Source organism: Anopheles merus, chromosome 2R (assembly GCF_017562075.2).
Source record: "Anopheles merus strain MAF chromosome 2R, AmerM5.1, whole genome shotgun sequence".
Classification (NCBI taxonomy): domain Eukaryota; kingdom Metazoa; phylum Arthropoda; class Insecta; order Diptera; family Culicidae; genus Anopheles; species Anopheles merus.
The window spans coordinates 43,985,526-44,007,207 of record NC_054082.1 but is presented as its reverse complement, the minus strand read 5'-3'; the positions used below and the strand labels follow the sequence as shown (position 1 = coordinate 44,007,207).

At 43.5% G+C, this 21,682-nt stretch overlaps 3 protein-coding genes across 5 annotated transcripts in view; 1 reads left to right on the top strand and 2 right to left on the bottom strand.

Annotated features, from left to right (window-relative positions):
* Positions 1-924: 924 nt before the first annotated feature.
* LOC121588751 (ubiquitin-conjugating enzyme E2-17 kDa) lies at positions 925-5,218 on the bottom strand. Its single transcript, XM_041907059.1, has 4 exons — positions 4,912-5,218; positions 4,228-4,809; positions 1,530-1,815; positions 925-1,433 (listed from the first exon to the last, which is right to left on the bottom strand). The coding sequence occupies exons 2-4, from the start codon at positions 4,269-4,271 to the stop codon at positions 1,308-1,310; spliced, it is 456 nt and encodes a 151-aa protein (XP_041762993.1). The 5' UTR covers positions 4,272-4,809; positions 4,912-5,218; the 3' UTR covers positions 925-1,307.
* Positions 5,219-5,987: 769 nt separating this feature from the next.
* On the bottom strand, positions 5,988-7,429 carry LOC121588331. Its single transcript, XM_041906121.1, has 5 exons — positions 7,254-7,429; positions 6,968-7,110; positions 6,613-6,873; positions 6,501-6,551; positions 5,988-6,428 (listed from the first exon to the last, which is right to left on the bottom strand). Exons 2-5 carry the CDS (start codon positions 7,079-7,081, stop codon positions 6,345-6,347), a joined length of 510 nt encoding a protein of 169 aa, XP_041762055.1. The 5' UTR covers positions 7,082-7,110; positions 7,254-7,429; the 3' UTR covers positions 5,988-6,344.
* Positions 7,430-12,138: 4,709 nt separating this feature from the next.
* Positions 12,139-21,682, top strand: part of LOC121602568 — a 70,318-nt gene continuing 60,774 nt past the window's right edge. For 2 of the 3 annotated variants that reach the window (XM_041931347.1, XM_041931335.1), the window contains exons 1-2: positions 12,139-12,213; positions 17,372-18,143. The gene's annotated coding sequence lies outside the window, so the exon portion shown is untranslated. The remainder of the gene's footprint in view (positions 12,214-17,371; positions 18,144-21,682) is intronic. The other variant, XM_041931343.1, reaches the window with a different exon arrangement.

The window sequence follows — 21,682 nt, the reverse complement described above, 5'->3', positions numbered from 1 at the left end:
TAAATTAAAAAAGGTGTACTGCGGACGCGATTCCAATCAAGCCAACGACTGCTGCCATCATCTGCCGACGGTGGCAAAGCTGCTAATGGTGGTCTATAGTTTATTCCATGATAAATTTACTGCCGCAACGACAATATTTCACTAACACTTTTTAAACCTTCTTTCACCAGGTATTTCATGATTCATTCCAATAATGTTCAATTAGTACAATTTGCATTTATATATTATCTTTTGTAAATTAAAGGTATCGTAATTAGCAGCAAAACATGTTCACTTTTCACTCTCGCTTTTATCCAGCAAGGATTCGAACTTAATTACGTTCACTTTATTCCACACATCCTCATACACATTCACAATGGCCCTTGCACTTTTGTAAATTTTGCCGATAGAAGATCAAAGCATGTGTTAACAAAACATATGCTAAACTGGGTATATTGTGACATTGGAAAGATTCATTAAATGTTCCAAAATAATCAGAGCTTAATTACAGCCAACATTAGAAAAAAGAACAATGGAAGTAAAGGTTTCATTTGGCTCATAACTAGTCGCTTTGACGCACATTAAAGTGTGTGTGTGTGTGTATTAGAGAGAGAGAGAGAGAGAGAGAGAGAGAGGAAGATCCATTCTACCATCGGCGAGGATTGTATTCCAACGGGTAATGTATATTTCTGTTTCCCCATTTTTAACATGATTTGTTACAAAATTATGCACAATATAGATTTGATAAACTGTATGATTAATTTTTTGCTTCAATATTGCGTGAAAATATAGCTTTACGTATAGCAGGTATGAAGAAAGCAACTCACATCGTCTACAGAGTAGACTCGGAATCTGTATCTGTGTTTTAGCAATTCATTGGGAGGTATGATGATACTACAGCTACGCCTGTTGTTTGATAACTCTCTCTCTCTCTCTCTCTCTCTCTCTCTCTCTCTCTCTCTCTCTCTCTCTCTCTCTCTCTCTCTCTATCTTTTTTGCTTCGTTACACATGCAATGACTTATGACATCGTAGGACAAGAGAATGCGTTTTTCAGGACAGCACTGTCGGAGAAGAAACGTGATCTACTGCCAAAGAAAAGTTACCGAAACATCATCGTCGGTGTAAGGAGCCACAAACTGTGAGCGGTTTTCAGGGAGAGATCCACTAAAGTACCCACTTTACGATCCACAGCACTGACATCGCATGGCGTACAGCAGCGGGGCTGATGATCTCGGAACACCGGTTCAAAACGGAAGGCGACACGATCAGGACAATGATGGACACGATAGCGAAGACGAAGAGGACAAAGACAGCAATGGGAACGGGGCTAGTCGATAAAGCTTTGCTCGACGCAGGCTTTCACTCGTTTTTCGTACTCCCGGCGATTTTCTTTGTAGAGCTGCGCTGCCATAGAATTGGCCGGTGAGTTTGGATTTGGATCACTCAATAAAGACTGCAAAGCAAAGCGAATACAGTGAGAGCAAATGTATGAATTATAACACGCTACTAGGAAATTTCCCACTTCATCCATCGTGGACCAGGGACGTACCTGAATGGATGTTAGTATAGCTGACACATCGTATGTAGGGCTCCATCTATTCTGCAAAATGTCCAGACAGATACCGCCATCCGCGTACACATTTGGATGGAACATCTTCGACACAAACCTCACCGTAGGCGGCTTATTGGGATACTCCTCGGTAAACTCTATCGTTAGCTTGAACGTACCGTCCTCGAAAGGTGTGTCGTGTGGTCCGAAAATCACAGCGTTCCAAATCATAATATTGTTATCGGTCGGTGCACCGGACACGCCGGTAGGTGGATCTTCCTGAAGCCTGAAATGAATAGAAACATCAATTACTCTGTGCCATAAACTGGGATTTCCTAAATTTTTATGCGTTTCTATAGCCATTGTATCATGTTAGATCGCTCGAGATTGCACAACAATGATGCAACGACTCTTAGGATCAAGGCAAGAATGGTCAGAGGGACTCAGGCGCTTATCAGCCAACATTAAAGCATCGGTCTTGCACGCAGAAGGGCATGATCGGGCTTAACAATTGTTGCTTGACACAGTCTCAATGACACGACCGACTTCATTGTGGTAGTGGGTCCAGCAAATAATATATAAGCCGAGCACATTGTATATTGATAGAAATTGAACTTGAAATCCGGGACATAGGTTGAGGGTGAGTAATCTACTACTATAACCATCACGATGCATTTCATGGCCGATAAGCAACGTGGACGCTTAAGTTCCATCACTCTCCGATCCAGAACGTAAACAAATCGGCATTATCTGACCACAATAGGTCGCCAATTCTGGGCTACGTTGCGTAATGAAAGAATAACGGGTAGGTAATGGAATAATTTTCTTCAATCGATTATGTTTGCCATCAACCAACAACGTGTGCCCTTTCGCTCTACATTTCCACAAGTTGTTTAGAGTCCGATCGTCATTGGATATATCCTTTCCTAGGTACTGTTTGAATAATGTATTTTTCTCTTTCATCTGAATTTTCCTATTTCTCGTGCTAATTGCTGCGCGGTGTGTGATCAGCGTATTCCCTGGCCCCTTTATTATACATCATTCCTTTCCCACTCGCGCTTTGTTTCGTTTTGTCAGTCGTACACCTATTTGCCGCAAGCCTATGTGTATATACACTACGAAAATAAACTTTTACCAAACGCAACTGCCGTGTGAGTATTTTTTCTCACCGCTTTCCGGCGCTGAGAGTGAATCTGCAGAAGATGATGGCGTGTGCGGATTAGCTTGGTGGTCATTCCGCACGGACGCGAAGGTTTGAACCTGTCTCACCAAGACGGTGAGTGGGATGGCAAAAAAGTAATCCGCGTCATCACATTTCCTTGACTCAGTGGTTTCCGCAGCCATCCCCTCTTTCTTCTATGCCAACCAGCACCACCCAAAGTGTGCCGAAATTAGTTTGATTTTTTGGTTTTGGTGTCAGTATGTCTTTGCCAAAGTGGATGGTTGATTATTGCTTTCAGAGGCATCAAGTACGAATGTTGGTGCGGGAACAAACATAAACAAAGACAATTATACTTCTAGAACAATAAGAATGGTTGATTCATGATTCATCATGATAAGTAATTATTGGAGTTGACGAAGCCTCACGCGGTAAGGCCACCCAAATCCAGTCCCTAATTGCCTCTGATATCGATAAAAGTCCCGTGGTACAGTCGCCAACTTGAACGACTCATTAACATGCTCATCATGGGTTCAAGCCTAGGATGGAACGTCCCTTCGCGTAGCATTGATGGAATTCCCGCTATTCCCGCTTGCTTGGTTTGGTAATGAAATAAATCTCGAAATCCTGTCAGTAGTAGTCAGTCGGCGTTAGGACGTTACGATAGAAAGAAGAATATCGATAAAAGTGCATGACCCCGAGCCCAGTAGAAAGACGTGTTTGTTTGCATCGTCAATAATGCTATCTTAGTGAAATAGTATCAATCTCATACAAATACATCTCTACTTACACTATCATGCCCTTTTAAACAGCTGCTTATGCGCTTAGCGCACATACACAAACACACACGTAAACGCCATCGTGTATTGTTTTATCCGTTTCTGGTATGGTGTGCGCGATGCTCATCGTTCATTTGCCCAACCCAAGGGCATCCTTTTTGTGTGTTGGATTCGATGGTGAAAAAACACACTGTTACTACAAGGTCGCATCGTTCTTTGCTTGTCTGAGTTCGTTTGACTGTAGTGGATATTTATATCACACAGAAAAAAAACGCGGGGCGTGCGTTGGATCGAATACTACCTCCTTGGAAGAAGTCAAAATGTGTCCCCTTCACATTAAAACAAGGATTCGGTTCCATCCACTTTCCAACGCCCACCCACCTTACATACCCAATACCATAGTCAGCCGTATTTTGTCGAGGCAACCAGGATAAAACTGCCAGGCCAAAGTAGACCGGATAATAAACGGTAATACTGCTATGACAACGGTAAATGCGATTGATTTTTAGTTGTATGTGGCACGATTTCACTTCCACATGTATTGCCCAAGCCCCTTGATGCACACCGAATCGTTTGTCCTGCTGAAACAGGGGCTGACTGTTTCTGGTTACAAATCTTCGGCACTGTTTAGCACTTGTTCTATTTCGCTTTTTCTTAAACCTTCCACTAAACCGATGGACTGATTTGTTGCGTTAACCAGGATACGCATACAGGCACACTCACAAACACACATTCATTGCGAAACCTTTAGAAAATTTACCTTTTGAAATCTCTCATAAGACGTCTGCGGGCTGGCGTGGACATTTTCTGGACGGGGTCGCTCTACGAGACGGCCAACCAAGGATTATGAACCCAGTAGGATCTTTGTGTTTACCGAAAGAAAATCTTTAGTATTTTTCCTTAGTGCTGTTCTGTTGGTTGGAAGTGGTGCTGTGTTTCTTTTCCGGTTCGGTGCTACTGCTGCTGCTGCTTCTCGAACAGTCTGTTTCTGTCTCTTTCACGCACACGTGTATAATGCTGCTTGGTCGGATATTTTCTTCCTATTTAGGCGAGGCTCCCGTACCCGCAACTTCCCGTCGCTCCGCACCAATGGGGTGGATGTCTGGATTATCCCTTTTTATCGCCCCGTTTGCGCTGGTCCACTCTAATCGGGACGTCCCCAAAAGGGAAAATTTGTACACTTTCTGCTGGCTGATGTCTAGATTGTCCGAATGTGCGGGTTTATAGATTTATGTAAGCTCTGGCTTTCGCGTATCGGACAACCAGCACTGTGAAACTCACGGGGGAGCTTTCTCGCACTACAAAGGGACAGTATCTTGCACCGAGGTAACGAAAATATTAACTGTAAAAAGATCACACCGAAGAGAGACGGAAACACGCATGAGAAGTCAATGGCCAGATCGTGGTGGAGGGTTAATCATCGACCCGCCGTCGCAGCGCTTACCAGCTTCTATTTCTTTGAACCGTCGTCATATATGCCACACTTGCATGAACACTGCTGCTGCTACTGCTGCTGGCTGCGCTACCCCCAAAATCATCGACTTTATTGCCCGATTCGCTCCTAAACGCTAAAATATCACAATGTGTACGCGCACTCGTAGGCAAACAGAAGGCAGAAACAAACCGTGGATCGCTCACACACAGAATCTACCCAATTTTTGCGTAAAACCCCACAAACGCGTAAATTGTTTGCCAAGTGAGGTGTTTTTTGCAGTTCGATGTGTGAGGGAGAAGGGTATACTCATGGCGTTTCACACGAAGATTGGATAGGCTTTTGACAGGCTGAGTCAGTCGGGATGACATACTGTTTTGCGATGGCTGTCTATGGATGACATAGAAGATCGAAAACCGAAAACCGAAAAAATTTAAAGGAGCGAGTAAATTTAATTGCGATATAACAAGAAAGCAGTTTTTGCGACAGTATAGGTTTCGAACACTTCAAAAAGAATACAATTGTGTTATTCAAAAAGGAGATACAGTATAACGACGTTTATTCGGGTATTTTTTTCCCGGCTGTTTGTATATCCGCGTTATTGAAAAATGACTCTGCACAAACAGTGACATTCTGAGGAAAAAAAACTATCATCAGAGTATATTAGCATACCTAAAAACATTAACATTAATCTGAAATTTCAAATATTTTCGTAAGTTACATGAAGTTAAAATATCTAATTAAGTTTTTCCTAAACATAATGAAAAAAAAAACACACACACACACACACACACACAATTTGTGATATAAAAAAGCATACTTGAATCCATATTATTCGAGTATCTCGGTGATGTGGAGTCCTGATGAGCCCGGATAAACGACATTCCATTGTAATATTTTCCCATCATTTTTTTAAGCATCTGACCACCCCAGTAAGTCCAACAGTATCCATATTTAACACACGTTACACAAAATATTTGAATGAGGCAAACGTTAAAAATCCTTAAATGCATCGTTCGCTATTTGTTCGGCAATCTTAAAAGTTGCAAATACAGAATACATTAAAAGTTAACAAGCATCGGTTTTGTTTTCTTAAAAAATTCTTTATTTCAAAAAGATTTGTGTATGTTTTTTATACTTGGACGGTACTTTTTCTTCTCAGTCGGTCATCTAGTTCTACGTTAATTTGTGTATCTTAAATTGTCAAGAGCTTAACGTTCATTATTATATTCCTAATACGTTTGAACCTACGTAAATGGAATAAAATTGGTGCACACAAATGCAAAAAAATCGTCAAATGTAGACTACTGCACTAGTAAAGGTAAAGTTCATTTTAAGGCGCAACATGCACGTGCATGTTCTTACTGGAATGATTAAAAAAGCTAGAAAAAGGTAAATCATTTGGGAGATTCTGTCCACCTTTGCGTGGTCGTAGTTTGGAATACTTAAGGCATCAGCAGTTCGATGTTAGGAGATTGCATATTTTCAAATATTTGGTATTGTGAGTAAACGCACATCCAGCAGTAAATCTGTAGGATAAAGGAATAAGAAAGCAACGTTAGCACATTGATTTGTTGATTAAGCTTCATAACTATACTCACGTTGTAGGCCATCCATACCCAAAGAATAAGGCTCGATAAAGTTTGTTGCAGCTGTAAACAATGAGCATAATATTACGTACTACCCGTTGCTTTTGTGATATAAATTACTCACATAAATGTAATAGCCTCCGATTAGCCACAGGCCGAACACAAACTGGAACAGAATGGCGATCCCGAATAGTGCCAGCCATGGTAGCATCCAACCACGGGTTGTGGTTTTCAATGAGTAGCATACTCCTCCAGCGGAAAGAATCAGCAGAATGAAATACAGGATAAAAAATCCTCCGACAACCTGCATGGAATCGCGTATGTCGGTCTCAAACAGTGGAGAGTATAATTGCGATGAATCCCCTCCGAGCAAGTTGTATGTTGTCTTCAAACGTGACAGAAAACCGAAATAGTTTAATACAAAGAATGAAAGCTGCTTCATAAAACCATACAACCAACAAAAACCAACATGTGCTTACCATTGTAATCAACACGATGGACATAGCCACGGTGTAAGCGGCCACTGCGTAGCTTCCCGATTTTACGGAATTTGTCCAAATGAATGGAGACCAGCAAGATTCTAGCCAGACCATTTTTGTAACTTTACGATATAGCAAGAGATCTGAAATCAAACACACAGAGCGACAAGTTGGAAAGTTACGTTTTGTTTGAAAATTACTTCCCAATCGCCAGACGTCATTACGCGTTTAATGGCACGTCGAGAAGGCACGCCCATGCCGATGGACGCTGATTGCCAACACTTACCAAAGGATGAAGAGAGTGTTTCGTTGCCGGCAGCGTCTGGTATCTTTAGGTAGGAATAGTTTCCGGTGTACAGGAGTTATGTTTTACTTTAACTTTGCTCAATATTTAGCAACTTAACAGACGTAATTATGGAGGTAGAAAGCGCAACGCAAACAAACAACCAAACTGCATCGAAGCTGTCAAACATGTTGTTTCTCCGTTTGACAGATCCGCCTAGCCGTAGGACAAGGGGGTAGGACACTCGGATTATTATTTGTTCGGATCTTTTCGATTGAGGTAATTTTTCTTCCGATTTAAATCTAAAACATTCAGTTGAATCATGAAATGAATAAAACAATAAATAATTTTGATATTTTATATTTTTATGATGAATTGAGCTACGTTTTAATAGAATGACATTGTTGGCTACAAAAAAATTTGTTTCTTTTAAAAAATAATTCAACTCCATGGTTAAACAATTGACTTAATTGTACCTTTTTCACCTTAATTTAAATAAACAGCATTGCATTTTTTTCAACATTAGTAAATTTAAATGATGCATCCGTTAGATAACTTAACAAAATCCCTATCTGTTGACTCAATTTATGACGACGAGCTATGATGTATGACAACTTAAAGCTCTGATAGTTCTTTGGGATGCTTGTGCAATTCTCTTGAAACGAATTCCGCCAGTTGGCATCTACATGTTTCTAGACAGGTCCTGTTTCATTTTATCTAGCTATTGAACCCGTTGCCCGCGTTCCTGGTGTGACAATCTCTTAAGATAATTGAGCAGAGCAGGGAGCCGCCCGTATTCCAGTAGACCACAAGCGTAGCATGAATGTGCATAAACGAACAGGAAAGTGTCCAGTGCCTTTGATTAGAATGTTTGGTCGCCCTCTGGATGATTTTTTTTTTTTAATTTTTGACTTTATTGACTTAGTATTGACTTCCAACGTCAAAGTTTTACGCATTTTGTTTACGCTGTTTTGTGATGAAACATTATATTGGCAAAGGGAAAAGAATGAGAATATAGAAAACAATTTTATTCTGCCTTTCCTTCTTTGCAATAGTATTTGTTTGTGGTGTTTATGTCTTCTCTCGTAGCCCTGTTACTGCTGCAAGTGCTGAATTGTTATAGTGAAGCCGATCTTGATATGGATAGTTCTCGCTTCATAATGCTTTGGCTTCCATCCTTTCAAGAGTGTGAGCTTCTTCGTATTGTCACACTTGTGTAATTGATAGGCATGGTAAATGTATATACGCCAAGAAGATATATCCCAACAGAATTTGATCCAAAATAATACTATGCGCTACAATTGTTGGCAGTAACAATTTTTGCACTCATTCTTTAAAAAAGGAAAATAATACACTTTATTTCTTTTGATGAGTGTGTGTTTTTTTTCTAATTGAATCAATTGAACCCTATAAACTTTTTGTGCGCTAAATTTAATTTACACGTACTGTGAAGTCCCATGCGTCGCGTATAAACGGAGGTACAATATTCCCAAGGGTTCACCCTTTTCCAAAGAAGTCGAACTTTGTGTCATGATCCAATTCCAGCTTTCACAAACAGTGGAGATGATGTGATGAAACTACTGTTATCTATCGGCCATTTGTATGTTTTACTGCCATTTTCTATATGTTTACAAAGTCACGAATCATTCAGTCCCTCAGACGATTAAAGGTGATGTACAAAGAAGAAATGACAATCCGATCACCGTTCGCCTCAAGACTCTCTCGGCAAAGTATGGATCACTAAGATAGGGATAGATTTTGGAAGCAGTTCGGGTGTTGCCATTGCTAGAAGGTAAACCCTTCGGCTCGATCCGATCCGACTAATCGATGTGCATGTCACCTCTGTCGCCACTACACGGCATCGGGTTCGGGTGCCAAGAGTGGGAAGCAATTTGAATATTTGAAGTCCGACCGAACAAACTTTAAGCACAGGTTTGCGACCGGTCATTATCGTAAACGAAATTCCGTTCTCCATTTAGTGCCACAAGGTTTGTACCACGTCACGGTGGCTATAGCGGTGTTGTTTTGGCCAACGGGCGCTAAACTCTACCGCCTGGGCATCCCAAAATTGGGCACTCATAATGATACGGTTAGCATGTTTTGGCGTATTTCTTTTCCTTCTTACCACAGATTTAGCCGTGGTTTGGTAGGTAGTGATAGATATGTTTAGGGGATATTTGGCAAATGCGAAAGATCAGCAGAACGATCAGCAAGTATCAGTTAACATTAGGCCTATATCACTGATGCGCATCTAGAGCCTTTATCAAAAAGGACTATCGAGGTCTAGATCTACTACGCCATTACAAAGTAGCAGCGCTGCCGACCAGTGCAGGGATAGCGCCAGAACGCATGATCGGACGCGAAGCATAAACATATTCGAACAAGAACGCGATTGCGTTTGGTGCGTCCCTTTTTGCGTATACTGCGAATTGAAGAGCACCAATGTTTGCGCAAGCTGCGCAGAGTGGAACGTGCTCACCTTTACTGTTAATGGTTGCGTTGGGTAAGTCGATACTAATGCATCTGTTATGGGTTTTTTTTTGCTTTAAGCTTTGTTGGTTTTCTTGCGCAGTTTGCTAATTTGGTCCTACCATGTATTCCTCGATGTAATGCTATATTTTACAGACTGAAATTCAGTCTGTAAATTTATATAATCTATTCCTTTGTAAGTGCTGGATAAATATGAAAGAATGAGCTCAATTCAGCTGGCGGTCGAAGCAGCTTATGAAGCTCAGAAAACAATCGAAATTTGGTTTAAGATTGAACCATTTCATTTGCATATTAATGATCACGATCCATTTGTTTAATGAACCCACTCCTCATTAACAGAGATACTAACAATGATGTTGATACAGGTCACTTAATTTTTTTTCAAACTGTTGTAGCTTACCCATGTTTTTTTTCACTTTATCGTTCCTTTTTTCAGGTGATATGACGCATTGCTTTTAAGATAGTTGTGTTCTAGAATTTCGTTGCTTAAATTAAAACATAGGTTGTAATATGTTGACACCTCTTGGAATCATGTTTGAGAGATTTATATGTGTATGTTGCGCCCAATGGTGGTTTGAAAAATCCGTTTCTACACAGTTGTATATCACGAGAAGAAAAAGGAAGAAGGAAAACGTAGATAGAGGAATGATTCTAAGCGGCTATGCTCGTGCCGTCGCCGAATGCATTGGGTGTTGCACACTGTGATGCGTTCGCTTTTCTTCTCCACCGGCAATGCAGTTGAACCAAAAAGAGTGAAATTCAAAAAAAATTGTGAGCAAGCTGGTAAGCTGCTCACCGTGCATGATCTGTTCACTCTCCTCTCTCATTCGCTCACTTTTTGTGTCTAACTAGTTTTACTACAGGGGATTTCACCTTTAAAGGTGCACGCATCGAATAACAATAAGTCATAATTTTGTTGTTGTTGGTCGAAAGTCTAGAATAAACTATGAATTTGCCCAAATTGTACTATCAAGTAAATTGTAAATTTGTTAAACTCCCTTTCGTATTCGTTGAGAAAAAGAGTCTAAATCAACGCGCCTTATCTTGCACACGTTGAAATTTATAGAAAAATATGGTTTCGAATGAGAGAATATCAAAATCCTCAGTCTCTCAAAATGCTACATAGATGAACACTACATGATCCTACAGTACAGGACATACACGGATCATCTAGCTCGTGCTTAGTGTCGCCATACTCAGTAGCCCCAAATTTAACTTTTGTTTAATGTATATGATTCTGATAGTTTAATGTATAAGATCAGGCTGACAATGCCGGAAAAATTATATTAATAATTTAAAAAAAATTAAATCTTTAAATACCGTTATTTAGCTGGCCGAAATCATTCAAGAGAAATGTTAATTCGTACTACGATTTTAGCGTAAGTCAAATTTCACGTTTACAGCAAAAAAAAAAATGTTATTGCATTCCTATGCACCTAATCCTTTTGCGATTCCATTTTTATGACAGCAATTTATTTCTCATTTGATAATTGTCGGAGAAAATGACATCGATTTTACATAAGAACTGTAAAAATTGAAAAAAATTACGTATCTCTAATTCGCGTAACTCAAGTGGCGCGTAACACGGGGAAAGACTGTATACGCAACTCAAACCAATAAATTGTTAAATAGTTTTATTATTCTACCATATTTTGAATTTCTTGAAAATCGTATATTTGTTCTGTTAAATATATGAGAGCTATACTACGGTTCAAAACACGAGACTTCGGCGAAGATGAAAATATGTTTAAATATAGTAGAGCGTCTATTATCCGCGATGCTTGGGACCGGACGGTTGTCGGTTTATCAATTTTCACTGATAATAGTTCGAGACATGTCAATTTCAAACGAAAACTTAAAATATCACTGATTATATCAACAATTAACTTCATACAACATTAGCTGAATTTATTTTTAATAGTTCAGTATAGGCTAAGCAATTATTATGCAACAAAAATCTAGCAAGAAAATTTAACTAGACACGTAGCAGACATAGCTGCTCAAAAATGTTTTTGTTAATCTGATTATCGCGATAAATGTTCCCCACGATTGAACAGCTGTCAAATTCATGCGCATGGTTAAGCCGCCTGCTGCTTTACCATACCCCCCCCCCTCACATAGTTGAGTTTAGGATTGAAATTTGAAAGATATCTATTATTGAAATAGTACATGTGTCAATAGTTAATTCTACTAAGCCACTCTTGACAGATTTTAAAGTAAAAACATATTTGTTACCTACGCGGGTCCGAAAGTTATGTAAATTAGAATAATGACATAATGTTCCTCTCTTTATCAACTAACGAACCCTGCAACGCGCAATACGGCGAGCGTGAAGAGACGAATCGCCGCAGTTCAAAAATGATCTCGCGAGCGAACCAGCCGTTAGCGCATGTTCCGCAACTAGCTCTGCGCGGTCGAACCGCCAGTTTTATCGAACGCTTAGTTGCGGTTGGTTATGCGCCTCCTCAGTTAGGTTAGTTGCCGGTTTGTCGTTTTCATGTTCTCTACTCCGTTTTCCCCGTTCACCTCTTCGCGTCGACACTGCTTTCTACCTTGAAGACGATGTGCGTTTTCGGTGCTACGCAGCATGCCGGGGCATCTTTCAATTGATTGGTACTTTGTGTATTTGTGTATTTATGTATGTGTGTGTGCGTGAGTGAGTTTTGCTCCCGGTTTGCTCAGACGAAAAAATCACGAAACATAACAAATAAAAATATCGCAACACACTGGGAGCGCACCACCGATTAGAAGTGTTCCCGTCAGGGGGAGTGGGTGGGTGAAAAAGGTACCACCCTCTCCTCCTCCCACATCCCAGTAATGGTTCTGTGCGCCCTCTGTCGCAGTGATTGTGCAAAAGGCGATCGTTAATTGTAAATTATGGTGTTTAGTGCGGCCCATCCACACGTGTAGTTGTGCGTACATATTTTCGATCTGGTGTGTGCTTTTGTTAAGCACTTCCCTGGTGGCGTGTGGTGATTTGCGCAGTGTGTTACAAACGGCTGAATATAAATTTTGCGCGCTTCAAAATGCAATAAAACGTATGCTGATTTTGACAAAAACGGACCTTTATGGTCGAATTACTTTGCGTGTGACGAATGGTGAATTTATGCTGAGCTAACGAGGACTTTTAGGGCATTTTTTACTTGTTTAAATGTTTATCAAACTCAGTTTGGAACATCAGGGCAAACAATAATCTCTTTTTGTTTGATGGAAAATCTCCTCATACATAACAGCATAAAAGCTCCTAACTTGATACAGAGATTGTTCGCGGAGAGTAAAACGCAAGACAAAACAAAAAGAGAAGAATAAAACTTCAAGCAGGAAAAGAGAAACCACTGCCGGGGTTTTCCGCCACGAAGGGAGCAACACAAAAAAAAGGAAAAAAAAACCACGAGCATAAGAATTGTATAGATCAGAAGTACAAAAATAAGAACAATCCAAAGTACACAAAAACTAAGTCGAAAACAGTGCACACGAAACGAACCGGCAGTAAGGTTGCAGAGAGTGCCGGGCTCGCGCGAGCTCCCCGAAACTGTCCGTAAAATAAAAGTGAAACAATCGACGTCTGCTGTGCGTCGCCCCACACAGCCTGTGCCCACGGAACGATTCTTGATATCGCGGCGTCCCCCGACGGACCGCGGCGCGGGACCGTGTCGCGGGGAAAAAAAAACGCGGCAGTGCTGCAGCAGCATCTTTCGCAGCGTCGGTTTTAAGATTTATGTAGTGCAGGCCGTTTCGAGCCGACGCTCAGGTTGCTCGTTTTTCTTTTTCGCCTCCGACATCGTGCCGCAGCGGTAAAGGTAAACTGCATCGGTGCAGGTTTAGTTTGAGCCTTTTGTGCCGTAGCTGGTAGTGTGTCGTCGTTTCGTTTTCCCTCTCTACCAACGGATTGAAGTTCTTGCTGTTAACGTGTGTTGTACCGAATTTCAGTCCGGGTCATTGAGAGACCGACCGCATGGGCATCCGAAACAACAGAGGAGAGATCTGGAGCGATGAAGATTCAGGAAGGAAGCTGGTCTTCAGGCCTGAATAGCTGGTGACTTTGATGAAAATGTTGATGATGGCGATGGCTGATCGTTGCCTTGGGGCGTTCTTAAGATCCATTCTGCACCGTATTCGCGTGCGGGCACCAATTTCTGTGCAGGGCTCGGTGGTTGCTCCAAGGGAAACAACCAGAACCGCACGGTCCACGCGATGTTTTCGTTTTTCGAGTGACGCTTGGTGGAGTGTTCTGCGCCCGGATTTCGCTGGGTGGGTTTGCTGAAACGAATCAAACCGTTCGTGTGAAACGATCTCTGTAACGAGAATATGTAGATGTCAAATGACCAAAACGTGGGTGATTAACTGCCCCAGTTTCTGGAATGGGCGTTGGAAGAAATGATCTTAAATATTGGTGGTAACATTGCTGATCGTGTTTGATGCTGGTGCGAAATGGAGCTGGAAATGGAGGTTTAGCTAAGCTGCGCCGTATCGTTTGGTAGAACTTATAAAAAGTGTGCCTTGGAAAAAAATCTGTAACTTATTGACATCCAATCTAACACCTGCTGATGTGCTGTCTTGATGACTCAAATAGTCGCTACTTTACCTTGCAACAGAAGCACTAGAATACGTACAGTGGAAACAGGGCCAGTAGAAGCCATAGTAATCCAACGTTCAAAGCCAAAAGCAAGCACAAAAAAAAAACGAGAAAAATTTCCACGTCGACGAAACCGAATCTGGGTTGATCTCATTCGTCAGCAGATTGTGACCGTCAGTGCTGTTGCGGTTGGAATTGACGGGTAACTTCGCGAGATCAGTAGAGGAAGAAGTACACATACACACACAGAGCGACGAATCACAGAAGCAAATCACCACCCTGGCAAATCTGGCCTCCCCATACCGTGCCGCCCCAGAACAGACTTACACCACAAAAACAAGGTGCACGAAATGGTGCAGCCTCCAGCGGCATCAAACCCCGCGTGGCCCTTGGGATATCGTTCGTGCCACGGCGTTTTCGGAATGGTTTGCAATTGTGGTTAATTTTTTCGGTAGCTTCATCACCGTTGCCCGCAAGAAGACGATCTTCCCGGTTCGTTTGTGTTTGCTTTCCTACATCATCTTCCATTCTCCCGTCCGCTCATAAAGCTTTCCAGTCGAAGAAAGTTTGGAATTAATATTTCCGAACAGTGTACCTTTGGGCCAGTGAAAAGTCTTCCCCGGGATTGGCGGCGGGAGGAGGAGCGGGAGGGGAGGGCAAAGAAGTTGGTTGGGAATTGATTATTCTCGTAATTACCGACCACCTGGATGGAGCGGACGCGTAATTACGTGGTCCCGAATGTGCGAAGGTTTTGCGTGTCGGCTGCGAACGCTCGAGTGGACGAGTGCGTGTAGTGCGGGAAATCTGGGTGGAGTTGTGAAAATTCGTACGCGATCAAATGGTTCCAAAGCGGGGGGGAAGGGACAGGGAAGGTAGCGCACAGAACCGAACCGAAGATCACGTGCTTACGCAATTCCTCGGTAGGTGTTTCGATCGAGGTTGGAATGTGTTTTCCTTTTATATTGGCGTCATGCCAAACCGTGTGTAAATATCGCTGCTCTTCTGCGGCGAGCACGCGGCAACACGTAGCCTACGTCATCGTGTAATTGTGGCCACCATGTGAGTGGGGTTTTCGGAGAAGGGTTTTCATCTGCTACTGGGAGGCGAAAAGGGAGTGGGCTTTGTAGTGGGAGCAAAATTTTGGAAACCGTTTAGCCCGTAAGTACCCTTTCGCTCGATGCATTTATTCTAATCATTGCCATCATCAAGTGGAGCAATTGCATACAAATTTTGCCCGAACGCGGTGTGCGAACGAGCGGAAAGCATTGCCGGCAGCAGCCGGAAGCAATTGACGCGCACTGGCGCATTGGGTGCAATTTCCCGGACCTGTCGCTTACCACGCTTTTTCAGCCCCGTTTCGGTGGCATTTGGTTCGGGAGCATAGGGTGCTTAAACCTTACTTCGCGCCTATTGGCTGCAAATAATAATCGCGCTCTCATTAGCAGTTAAATCCATTTGAGCCCCATCGAAGAGAGGGCAACTGGAACGTCAAAGCAGTGGAGAAAACCATGAGCCATCAACAAATAAGGTGAAAACAGTGCAACGTAAAGAAAAGATCAATGAGAACTAACGTCTGCCAATCAATCGTTCAGTCCAAAACGGTGTGAGTGAAACAGAAGGGGACGGGGAAGGGGACACAGGCGCGCGCGTTAAAGCGATTAAGTACATTCATGACATTCTTCTGAAGCACAATCAGCAACTCAAATCCCGCCGTCGCCGGTTTCCCCTCACCCCGCCAGGGATCGGCTGATGAAGAGTGACGGGAAGCGGGAGTCTGATATCTTGATCGCGATATAAATTTCAATCGCCAATCCCAAAACGTCCCAAGTTGGTCGTGGTCGATCGATCGATCGATCGGAAGCTGCTGCCAGAATTTGTCTACCGGGCGAAACGACGCCATGGAGGAGGACGGCTGGATGGCCCAACCGGGATGGCGTTGGGTGGAATGATGATAAAAGACGTGTGAAAAGAGTTAAGCAGCAAAAAGCATCAACAAAAAAAATGTGAAAAAAGAGGACACACTCGATCAGAGAAACCCGATCAGCCCGATGCTGCGCCAGATCAAAGCTGAATTGGCGAAACGATTGGCCCGGTAGTATGGTCCGAACGGAGTGAGTGGAGTAAGGGAAAAATCACCCGAATCGGGATCGGGAGGAACGCATCCTGACAGCAATCCGTGATAGCCCGGTTCGAGCCGGATTTATTTCGCGAGTGGAGTGTCCTCTCCGCTGCCCGCTATCCGATTCGCTGACGCTGGAACACTGGGTAGACCGAGCCCCTCCGACTAATCCTTCTTTCTGGGAGTTCTGACAGCTCTCGTTCGTAAGTCGTGCATTTGCGCACACATGTATGCCGAGCAAAACCTGGACCCTTTCATCCAAAGTGTTCCAAATGGGGGCACTTTCGGGTTGGGAGACAGTCGGGGGTCGGGCATATATAGAACAAACTTTGGCAAAGCGGCAAACAACGAACCCTTGAGCGCTTTGGTTGGATCATCGATAGACCTTTGGCTGATGAATACATATACATTATTAATGGGCCACTCTTTTATTTGTGCACAGTCGGGACGGATTGTCGTTTGGTTGTCGAGTGTGGTGCGTGGGAATTACACTGGCAGGGAGCGGCTGTTGTGTGTCCTTCAACATGTTTTGGTCGACGATTTCTCACCCATTGTTTGATTCGCTTGCCGGATGGGGGTCGCTCTGCACTGGGCAAAGTAGATGTTTGGCCGCCGAGAAAGACTTGAATTCGAAAGAGAAATATGGCGTTGAAGTGTAAAGAGTGCTTAAGCCGTGTAAAGGAAGAAAAGATATCCGGATTCAGCAATATTTGGCAGCAAGCTTCTGTGGGAAGTGGAAAGGTAAAAGCAATGTCGATAAATAAACTGAGAAGGAAATGAATTAATGCGCAACAGTAAATTGCCGCACAAAGAGCTCTGGAGAAATATTATTACAAGAGTAAAAGGAGTGACTAATTTATCAGAAAAAATCCACTTTCTTTAAAACAACTTACAGACCTTATCATCATACCCGTTTAATTTAAATGTTCCTTTCAGAATTCTCAGTTTGTGTATTCTTACAGTATACAGCGTGCAGTAACGTTTAACTCCAGCAACGCTTGCTTCCATCGTGTATCATCCTGTTCGGGGTGAACAAAAAAAAGTGACCTCCAGCTGGTGGTGACCCTTTGGAATGCTGTGCCGTGTCCCGGAGGCAATTTCGAAAGAATTTCTTCCCGCACCAAGTGATGTGTCGGGTCGATCCGCACACGCGAAGGGCGCTGGTGGGCATGAAATGGTGATGATTTTATGATTGAGTATCATGCAAAGTGAGCATAGGCAGCGAGTGCGTGTGTGAAGGGAAGCCAAGCTTTTTTGGTGTTGTGTTTTGTATTGATGGAATAGCCGGTGGGCGCGAGTGAGTGAGTGAGTGAGTGAAAGATCACAGCCAGTGAGCAGAGTGTGAACAGGCGGTGAAAGGGCTCAAAGGTGAAGCAAAGTAACCATAGGCGCAAAAAAACCGTGTGTATGTGTGAGTGTTTTTGTGGCGTCTGTCTTTGGGGTGTGGAGTTTTTGGTTGGCAGTGCGGCTTTTCGAAGCGGAAGTGCGTCAAGGTGTAAGGATTGTTTCAACGGAGCGCGCCGAGTCTCCCGCGTAACGGTGCACTGGCACGCGCATGCCTACCCTTTTTGCTTTGGCCCATTGCCTACGTCCATAGATACGTGTGTGTGTATGTGTGTGTGTATGACAGAGAGAGAGAGAGAAAGAGTTTTTTGTTCTCCTGCTGAACGTATTCGACACGACTAAGAGCAGCTTCGCTGGAAACCCGGTAAGTGGATAATTAATTTTAATATTCAATTATGGGCGGCGCGGTTGAAAATTCATATTAATTGATACGTTACTATCGGCTTGGCCAGATCAGTTCGACACGTTTTCGGATGCGCCCGGCGAATGCTGGCAGTCGGTCGGCCGTGTGTGCAGATGAGTGCGAGCGCGCGCGCCCTCGAGCTGGCCCTTTCGCTATTCCGGCCGACCGTCGGGACGTGGGGATGGCAGTGACAGGCATGGTGAAGCTGAAATGGCTTAATCGTGAGACAGCACAAAAATCCTGACCTTAGCGCGTCACCGTGCTGCTTATGTGATCCATTTCATGTGCCGAGTACGTACACTCTCCCGTCCGGTGCGCCACGATCGTTCGATGGACGATGCGTAACGCGATCGGCCCATTCGCAACCGCTCCAAACATCAGGCGAACTGGCTTGAGCATCGTCTGGTGTACAGACATCGTTGTTGTTGCTGTTGCTGGTGTTGATGATGATCATGACGATGAGTTGCATCACACGGGGAGCACGCCTGTCTGGGCCGGGTATGGAACCGTCCCAAAATGGACCAGTGTGTGTAGTGATTGAGTTTGAATTGACTGGACTCGATCCGTTCGACCTCCGGCGAGTTGATCTTGCTGCCTGGGACTGATCGAGCCGTGGCTGCCGCTCCGGGTGTGTTGGATGGGTTTCAGCGAGACACATTCCACGGATCTACATCCCAGTGTAGAGTCCGCCTGCGTCCTTCTCCACCCAATGATATGTTTATCTAGCTTTGCTTTTATTTGCCACGAAAAAAAGGGCCGCCTAATCCCGCTCTTTCGGGCCAGCGTATTGGCTTGTGTGGAACGTTCGTACAGGCTCTGGCTAGGAAAGGTTGAGTTGGCGGGCATTTTATGCCCTCACTCCATTTGCTCGTTTCACGTTTGCCATCAATCGGAGCCCTGCGTATGTAGAGCGGGACGTCGGTGGAAGAAGTAAGGTACTAAATCGTATCTTGGGAAGTTCATTATGCACTCGAATGGAAAGGAGATTACGATTGACGATTGCCTCGTGTATGTGTGTGTGTGCATGAAGCGGAGCCTAGTATTGATCTGCTCCGATTTGAGTAGCTTTTGCTGTTTGTGTTCACGTGTTCAGACTTGTTATGTAGCTGAAAAGTGGCTTTTAATGGATATAAAGCATATCCGAAATGAGATTATAAACCTTTACACCCACTTTCTTCTGTTGGTGATTGGGAGAATTGGATTTATCAAACAGTAGAATCATTATTCTTAATCCACAAAACAAACAAAATCTAACAAACGTAAAATTTTAACACATTCTTCAAGTTGTACGGACTTTTCAGGGAATCCATCGTTGCTGCAGACATTCTGGGACATCATTTAACGAAATGTTTAAAATCTCCAAGAGCCACTCTTGCCGTGTTCGTGTGGTCTGCGGAACGAAATGGTTTAAGGGATTATGCTTCTAATTCCCTTTTTTCATTCGTTACATCAAACTGCTGCAAGAAGCAAGCAGGATGTTTGTTTGTTCGCCGCGTAGCAGCCTGACCGCGGACATTGGGGTAACGCTCGAGAAATGTCGGGCAGTGGAGAAGGGGCAGAAATGTCTAGTTGAATGACATTCGAAAGCATGGCTAAGCAGAAGCTAAGCAGCATGCGCATGAACGACGCACTCGGGCGAAGCATAAAAGAAATTAATAACCGGTTGATCAAACAACGTCACACCCGACGCAGATCAAAGGTGAGCGGTTGTGCGGCGCTGGTTGACGGGAGAGGAGAGGAATGGAGATCTTGTAAGCAAATAAAACCGATGGATATCGATCAAAACAAGATGTTCACGCTCGTGGCAGTAGGGTGCGGGGTGTTTTGCTCCCCTTTTCCCCTTCCGCTTTGTAGTTGGCAAATCGGTCGGCTAGAAGATCCGGTCCTTTCGGGTCTGAAGCTGTCTGTTTGTTTAACGGTTAATTTTCTACGTCGAATTAAAGTATAAGAGCTCCTCCCTTTTCCCTCGGGGAGGCAGGGTTGGGGACTTATCTCCGGAACTAACTGGAAGTTACCTTAACATTGGTTTTCAAAATTGCCACAACCGTCCCCGCTCCTCGAAATCAGCGGGACACGTGCACGCGGGTGTTTACCGTTTTATTCAAAAGGGTACGGGAAGAAATCTCCACTCAACTGAATGTTATTGCACTTCGGGTGCAGCGTTCGGTGAGGCCACGATTCATCAACATTTCGTCCAGCGGCCACTGATTGCGGACCCGGCCGTGATCGCAATGTTTGCCGACGCGGCATGTTACCGTCCGTGGTAATGCTGACAAATCTTTAACTAAGAACGTTATTTACAGACCTCCCCTGTAGTGCGTGCTCTGTGTGCAAGAGAGGGGTTTTGTGAAGGAAGTAGAAAAGAACTGTCGGCTACCGCGTTGCTGCCAGTGGCCGTGTTCCGAGGCGCTAAGTGCGGAGCATTTTGTTCGGGTATGATAGAGAGAACCAGAGACACAGCGTAAAAGCGCGACACCGTGTGGGTGGGCGAGCAGATGCGGTACCGGCGGGTGGCATTGAGACATGGTGGTAAATATCCTTATTTATTGCGGTCAGTGTCATCTGGGACGATTTGTGTGCAGCTTGGCGTTACCCTCGCCGGAGCAATAGCGTTCATGTCGATCTGCCATGTGACCGTGGGAGCCATAACGTATCACTGGAGCACTCCGAGATATTCTTTGCCAAATTGTGAAAAAAAAATGTGTTGCTTGGAGCAGAAAAAAATCAGATCTCTACTTACAACAGATTCCTCAAACCAATATGTTAGTATGGTTCTCTTAAGTTTAAATTCTGAAGCCAATTGCACTTATCCTTATTAGATTGTTACTCTCCAAATTCTGAGTATATTTTTAGATTTGTAATTATTACTCGAATATATGACGATTTTAGAGTGGTTGAAAACTTATTAGCTGCGAGGCTTAAGTCATTTGATAAATATAGGTCTTTTAGGCAAAAAATCGTTGAAATTTAGAGATTGCTTGGTTAAAGTTAAATTAAACTAAACTGAATTAAAGTTAAAATTAAGATATACGACTAAAAAATTATTCGACTTCTCTTGTACTCGTATTCGTATCTTGTATCCTAAAAGAGATAAGTTTGCTCATGAAGTAAAGTGTTCATTCTCTTGCAAACCCTGATTTAGCTGCTAAGTGCCTCGCCGACCTGCTACAAAGTAGTGCAGCTTGCAGAAAGTCTATTCTTCTGGCCAACCACCGCTGTTTCGTAATTTTGAAACAGGATGGTTTGCTGCAGCAAACTATTCCCGCTCTTCAGTTCCAACACATTGAGTCGGCACCGGGAGGGCGCCGGTTGAAAGAAAATAAACAAAATTATTGAGACATACGGACGCAAAAGCCCACTGCTGCGCGGCCACGATGCCGATGCATACTATCTTACCCTTTCGGTGTGTGATTGTATATTTTAATCGCAGCCTTTGTTGTTCCACACCGAATGTGCAATCTTGCTGCTCGCGGCGACTATCAATTGCACAGTCGGGCTTC

Coding starts and splice junctions, on each gene's coding strand:
- LOC121588751 (XM_041907059.1), bottom strand. CDS start 4,271: ATGTCCACGCCAGCCCGCAGACGTCTTATGAGAGATTTCAAAAG. Junction 1,816..4,227: donor CTTATGAGAGATTTCAAAAG/GTAAATTTTCTA, acceptor TATTCATTTCAG/GCTTCAGGAAGATCCACCTA. Junction 1,434..1,529: donor CTATACTAACATCCATTCAG/GTACGTCCCTGG, acceptor TTTGCTTTGCAG/TCTTTATTGAGTGATCCAAA.
- LOC121588331 (XM_041906121.1), bottom strand. CDS start 7,081: ATGGTCTGGCTAGAATCTTGCTGGTCTCCATTCATTTGGACAAATTCC. Junction 6,874..6,967: donor CCATCGTGTTGATTACAATG/GTAAGCACATGT, acceptor TCACGTTTGAAG/ACAACATACAACTTGCTCGG. Junction 6,429..6,500: donor GGGTATGGATGGCCTACAAC/GTGAGTATAGTT, acceptor TTTATCCTACAG/ATTTACTGCTGGATGTGCGT.